This window comes from Peromyscus leucopus, chromosome 8b (assembly GCF_004664715.2).
Source record: "Peromyscus leucopus breed LL Stock chromosome 8b, UCI_PerLeu_2.1, whole genome shotgun sequence".
Lineage (NCBI taxonomy): Eukaryota > Metazoa > Chordata > Mammalia > Rodentia > Cricetidae > Peromyscus > Peromyscus leucopus.
This window is the reverse complement of record NC_051086.1, coordinates 93761878-93767877: the sequence shown is the minus strand read 5'-3', so window position 1 is coordinate 93767877 and position 6000 is coordinate 93761878. Positions and strand designations below refer to the sequence as shown.

Below are 6000 nucleotides of genomic sequence, written 5' to 3'. Positions count from 1 at the left end.
AGTGTGCGCCACCACCGCCCCGGCCCCAGAGGGTCTTGATTCATTCAGGACAGACATCCGGTTTCCTCTGGCCTCTCTGCCGGGATCCAGGGGCTTAAAGGAATGAGTCATAGGGGTATTGGGGAGTTCCCAGCTAATCAGCCTGGGACAGGACAGCCTGAATGACAGATCATTTTGTTTCTATCCAAATGTGGAGTGGGCACAGACAGCAATACCCTAGGGTGCTGTCCAGGGCTTCGGGTACTGCAGGAAGCAGCCGCCTGGGAGCTTATGGGTACAAAATGAGAACAACGGGTTCTTCCTTCTGGCTCAGAATGTCTGGCCCAGGTATAGGTATCTTGAGACTCACGGGAGAAGAGGGGGCAGCCCAAGCAGGTCCAGCAGAGGGTGGAGAGACAGAAGCAGCCTTGACCCGAGGGCCTGATTCTTCCCCAAGGTCTGACTGAGCTCCCGGCTGTAGCCTCCAGGGCTTCACCAGAACTTCAGATCAAACACCCTGGAGCAATCCAGGCCTGGGTGTGGCTGGAGGAAGAGAGTTTGAGGGGCAAGACGTCAAGGAAGGAGCAGAGATTCCCCGATTTCACAAAACTTTCGCAAAACAGCTTTTTCCCAACCCCCCGCATTGTCCTGGGCCACAGCAGAAAATTTGCATAAATCCTGGAAGTTATTACTAAGCCTGAGTTGCCCCAACCCCAGGTAATTTCCTCCCAGGCCTCAATGGGGTTATGTATAAAGGCCCCCTGGAGCTAGGCCCTGGCAGAACCCAGAGCTGCAGCCCAGATCACCCAGAATCCATGGCTCAACTTTCTGCCCAGAGTCGCATGAAGCTGCTGGGTGAGTGATCCTGACTACCTGCCCTGGGCGTGGAAAGGAGGGAGGCAGGAGTGGCACGTGTCTCAACTCAAACCTGTCTGTCCTCTGCCAGCCTTCCAGCTGCTGCTGTGGCACAGTGCACTCTGGACAGGACAAGAGGCCATTCCCCTAGCTTCTGTCACCTCTCTGCCACCAACCCTGCCTTTGCCCCGGAGCTTCCTGCTTAAGTCCTTGGAGCAAGCGAGGAAGATTCAGGCCAGGAGCTCGGTGCTGCTGGAGCAGTTGGTGAGTTAGGGCTGCGGTGGGTGTGGAGGGGGGGCACAGGAGGACAGACAGGAAGGAAGCAGGCGAGGGAGACGCCGCAGTGGCCGCCGGGTTTGCCTGTGTGCACAAGGGCCTGGATTCCACCCCCAGAACCCTGACAAAACACTGAGGAAGGGGAAATGGAAGAGACTGAGAAGAGGCAGCAGTGGACCCCTCTGGGTGGGACAGCACTCAGGGTCACCGGAACAGTAGGGAGCTGAGAAGCCAGGTGGACAGGGGTGAGCCCGGCCCAGGTGAGTGGCCCTCAGCATCCTTCCATTTACAGTGTGCTGTCTACAAGCTGTGCCACCCGGAGGAGTTGGTGCTGCTCGGCCACTCTCTGGGTATCCCACAGGCTCCTCTGAGCCACTGCTCCAGCCAGGCCCTGCAGCTGGTGAGTGTTTGGAGGGGGAAGATGAGGAGGGACTACACCCTGGCATTTGGGCTCCTGAAGGGAGGGGGGCTCCCACTGCCTAGTGCCTGACCCTCCTCCTATCGCCAGACCAAGTGCCTGAGCCAACTCCACCGCGGACTGTTCCTGTACCAAGGCTGCCTGCAGGCCCTAGCGGGCATTTCCCCGGAGTTGGCCCCCACCGTGGATATGCTGCAGCTCGACGTTGCCAACTTTGCCACCACCATCTGGCAGCAGGTGAGTTTCATCTGGAGGGGCGAGGAGTGAGGGTGAGGAGAGGATCATGGTCAGCACGCCTGGGCACCCTGGAGGCGCTCTGAGGCCCCAGTATGGGGGGCCCAACCCCTCGGCCCCTGCTTCCTTCAGGCTGAGAGGAGGAATTACCGTTGACATGAATAGTGAGCCCCGCAAACCGGCTCACCAGCTCCCAGCACCCCCTCACCTGCAGTGAGGACTGACCCCTGACTGATCTCCTCCCCACAGATGGAAACCCTGGGGGTGGTCCCTGCTGGGCAGCCCACCCAGAGCACCATGCCAGCCTTCACCTCTGCCTTCCAGCGCCGGGCGGGAGGTGTCCTGGCCACTTCGCGCCTGCAGAGCTTCCTGGAGACGGCTCACCTCGCTCTGAACCGCCTCGCCTAGTCTGCGAGCAAAGCCCTTTCCAGCCAGTTTATTTATCTCTATTTAATATTTATGCTTATTTAAACCCACTATTTAAAGGTGGAGAAGAAAAAGATTTCTTAATAAAGAAAAATAAACAAATAAAGACGGAGAAGAGGGAACAGAGCTCCAAGCTTCTAGGCCCTTCTCTCCACTCTGAGCTTTGTTCTCCTGCTTGTAGCAGTGAGGGCAAGCTCTTGTGTCCTCCCGTCCCCAGGGCTGGAGGGAGATAGGTAAATACCAAGTATTGATTCCTGAGGCTGCTTCAGGCACCCAGTTCTGTGGTTGTACAAAGGGGCCACAGTGAGCCCCACTGTCCTGAGACCCTGTCTCAGGGCCCCGGCAGCATCAGGGGGTCTCCCTTTTTGGAGACTAGACATCCCTGTTTAATATTTAAACAGCAGTGTTCCCAAACTGGGTCCTTGCATCCCTTGCTCTGGTCAACAGGTTTCCCTGTCCCATAGGAATGAAGCCCCTGAAGAAGCGGAGGCAGCCAGGTTTGGCCCTGGAACTTACTGGGTTCTTTTTTAGGGCCTTGCTGAGCTGGGACTGGGAGTGTGAGAGGGAAAAAGCAGAGGGGACCCCTATGGGGAGGGTACGCGGCACAGGAGGAAGCCTGCCTGTCCAACCTCCCTCTGGGTCCCACTTGCTCACTGTACCCAAGCTTGAGGATAATAAAGTGTTTGTGTCCAGTAAATGTCTTTTCTTCCTTCTTGGGTTTGGCCGATGCCTGGCCAGGGGCTGGTGAACAGCGGGAGAAACCAGATAGAGAAGGGGGGGGGGGTGCTGAGAGGAAGGACCTGACCCATCTGAGTGCTACTTGGTACATCCCGAGCTAGGACAGGGACACACAGTGAGAATGGGAGGGAGCATGAGGATGGGGGCAGGCGAGCTGCAGCCGGGGTACACTGAACATGTGCACAGGACTGGTCCCTCCAGCACCTATGACAGTCCTAACAAAGCTGTCCATCGTCCAGTAGAATGACGCCATGCTTTGACAGGCAGAAAGCGGGATCAGAACTCCAGCTCTGGGTTGGCTGGCTTTCCCTCAGCAAGCTCTCTCTTTGCTATCATCCTTGGGAACACTTCCCTGCCGAGGCGCCTTCCTCCACAGCCCTCTAGAACATACCACTGGCTCCTCAAAGCCCTACCCACCCCAGCACACACACACACACACACACACACACACACACACACACCATTTCCCTTCCCACAGCCTCACAGGTCCATGTGCCTAGACTTGTGGAGTATGGAGGACCCTCATCCCTCCAACAATCTTCTGGAAGGCACGCACAGTGACCCCTGGGCCAGAGTGGGGAGTGTAACTAAAGAGCTGGACGTCCTGCCCTGCCCAGCACAGTGCAGGGCCTTTCACCAGAACTTTCCGCTTTCGATGGGGGTGCTGCTGGCCCTTCATCGTTCCGGGGGGGCCTGTGAACAGTGAGCCCAGCCTTCCATCCCTCCTCCTCCCACCACAGCACAAGAGACTGCAGGGAAGACACTGTCCCCATGACAGCAAAGCCACCAACAGCACTCAAGAGTCACAAGAGCCACAGAATCTTTATTTACAAATGAACCAAGAGGGACTCCCCCTCGTGAGTTATAAAAATAAACTTATGTACACACTGTGGCCCTATAAAGTCCCTCCTTGGAGCTCAGCTCTTGCTAGAACTGGGTCGACCATCGGGACCGCTCCCCGTCTTTGGGTTCTGGTCGAAGGGCCTGGGAGAGGTGGGAGGACATGGTGAGTAGAGGACAGGAGTGGGGGTGGGCCTCAGACCGAGGAAACATCCTCGCACCACTGGATGGGGCAGCCTGGGCTCATCTTCACTCTCCCTGCTGGGATGCGGGGGCTGGGAGCCCTCCGGGCCACGTCGAACTCCTCAGAGAGCGGCGATGGCTTTGGCAGCCACTTGCCGACCCAGGGGCAGGCTGAGGTCCGTGATGGCCAGCACTACCTTTGGGCTGGACATGGCAGACACCTTTACCAGTTCTGATACCTGCCACAGACAGATGAACACGGGTAGCTCCTGGGTGTGACATCCCAGGAGGAAGGCCTCCTCCCTTCTCTGGGGGTCGCCCCTGCACCCGCCTGGGTCACTCACAGTAGTGAAGGGCATGAACTGCAGAATGCTGCCCCTGCTGTCCTGCTCCAGACAGTCCACACACTCCTCCATGAACCACTGCACAAACTGGGTGTGGGGGCCTGCGGTGCGCGAACCCAGGATGGAGGAAATGAGCAGGAACAGGTTGGCTGTGCGGAGGAGAGGAGGACAAGACAGCAGAGCAAGTCAGGCGAGGGAAGGGACTGAGGAGGTAACGAAGAAGCAGGGGAGCCCCCACAGGAAGGCCCAGGACGGCAGGCACGGGAGGAAGACCGGAGCAAAGGGGCAGGAAGGCAGCATGTGGGGGGGCACAGGAAGTCGGGGCCCAAGGATCCCTTCCGGCAGACACGGCCTGCCTCTGCCGAGGGGCTCCTTCTGGCTCGGTCTGCAGACAGGTGCAGCTACGAGGACTCACCCAGGACTCGGTTCAGAGGGTCCCTCATGTTGACGGTGTGCAGCTGGGAAGCCGAGAGGGAGCTGTTCATGGAGCGGTCAGCTGTGAGAGGCACAGAGGATGCTCCGTAAGCTGACTCTAGCAGAGCCTGACCTGTGCCCTACCTTCAGGGGAGTCTGGTACATGTGGGGACAGAAGAGCCTGAATCTGGAGACTAGATGAGCGAGGAACTGGCCCTGCTGAGCACCATCAGAGGCCAACCCTGGCACTCTGTGTGGCTGAAGCTGCCTATGCCACTCGAAGCCCCCACCCTTTTCTTTACACAGGGTTTCTCTGTGTAGCCCTGGCTGTCCTGGATCTCGCTCTCTAGACCAGGCTGGCCTCGAACTCACAGAGATCCTCCTGGCTCTGCCTCTCAAGTGCTGAGATTAAATGCATGTGCCCGGCTCTCAAAGCCCACTTTATAGATACACAATCTGTTTACTAAGGGCCTGGCTAAGGTCAGAGGTGGTCAACCCTGCATCTTTCCTTTGCACAAGCATGTGGCTGGTTCCCTGGTCCTTATAAGGAAGGCTACAGAGAAACTTCCAGGTTCAGGAGAAATCTCTGGAAACAGGAAACACGGGATGCCACACACAGAGCTTGTGTCCGAAGGACACTTGGCCGCAAGGCAAGGATGCCATGGGCTGCCCTCTGGAAGGGAAGCAGGCCAGCGCCAGGTCCCAGCCTGGCGGCGCCTGTTCTCAGGCACAGGGCATGTCTCTGGGCTAGAAGGAAGGCAATGTCCAAGCTGTGGCAGGACAGTGGACTCACTGGGTGTCTTGTCACCCTTTAAGTGGTGACAAGAGAGGGTTAACTGTGGGGCTTGGAGGGGCCTTGGAGGAGAGCTCCAGGTCCTATGGAGAGTGTCAACCCTGTTCCCACCGGCAGGCAGCAGAGCATCCACTAGAGGAGAGAGGTGCAAGCCCCCGCCACCCCACACTGTCTGAGAGCCAAAGACCGCTATCAGCAGCGGCAACCGAGGCAGGTCCTTGGGATGAGCAGGTCCTAGCAAGCCCGTGACCTCCCCAACGCTCACTGGGACTGGACAGAATGTTGGCATCATCCTCATTGGAGCTCAGCAGTCTCATAAGCTTCGAAGGCTGCATGTCTTCCACGGGGAAGAGGCTGATGTAGTCCTGCGGGCAGGGAGTCACTATCAACACGCCAACCTCCCAAGTCTCCAAGGACTGGAGAGGGCGGGAGGTCAGGCCTGAGCGGAGGAGTGAGCTTCCTAGTCCTTGGCTAGCATTCCCAGAAGTGACCCTTCCCAC

The 6000-nt window shown here is 58.0% G+C and overlaps 2 protein-coding genes across 5 annotated transcripts in view; one reads left to right on the top strand and one right to left on the bottom strand.

Annotated features, from left to right (window-relative positions):
• Positions 1-767: 767 nt before the first annotated feature.
• On the top strand, positions 768-2861 carry Csf3 (colony stimulating factor 3). The gene is made up of 5 exons (XM_028889425.2): positions 768-834; positions 926-1098; positions 1403-1510; positions 1619-1765; positions 2012-2861. Exons 1-5 carry the CDS (start codon positions 795-797, stop codon positions 2168-2170), a joined length of 627 nt encoding a protein of 208 aa, XP_028745258.1. The 5' UTR covers positions 768-794; the 3' UTR covers positions 2171-2861.
• Positions 2862-3729: 868 nt separating this feature from the next.
• The window catches only part of Med24 (mediator complex subunit 24), a 28848-nt gene continuing 26577 nt past the window's right edge, over positions 3730-6000 (bottom strand). For all 4 annotated transcript variants that reach the window (XM_028889449.2, XM_028889451.2, XM_028889448.2 and 1 more), the window contains 4 exons: positions 5766-5865; positions 4709-4789; positions 4294-4442; positions 3730-4188 (listed from right to left, as the gene is read on the bottom strand). In XM_028889449.2, coding sequence (XP_028745282.1) covers positions 4072-4188; positions 4294-4442; positions 4709-4789; positions 5766-5865 — 447 coding nt within the window. In that variant the 3' untranslated portion in view covers positions 3730-4071. The remainder of the gene's footprint in view (positions 4189-4293; positions 4443-4708; positions 4790-5765; positions 5866-6000) is intronic.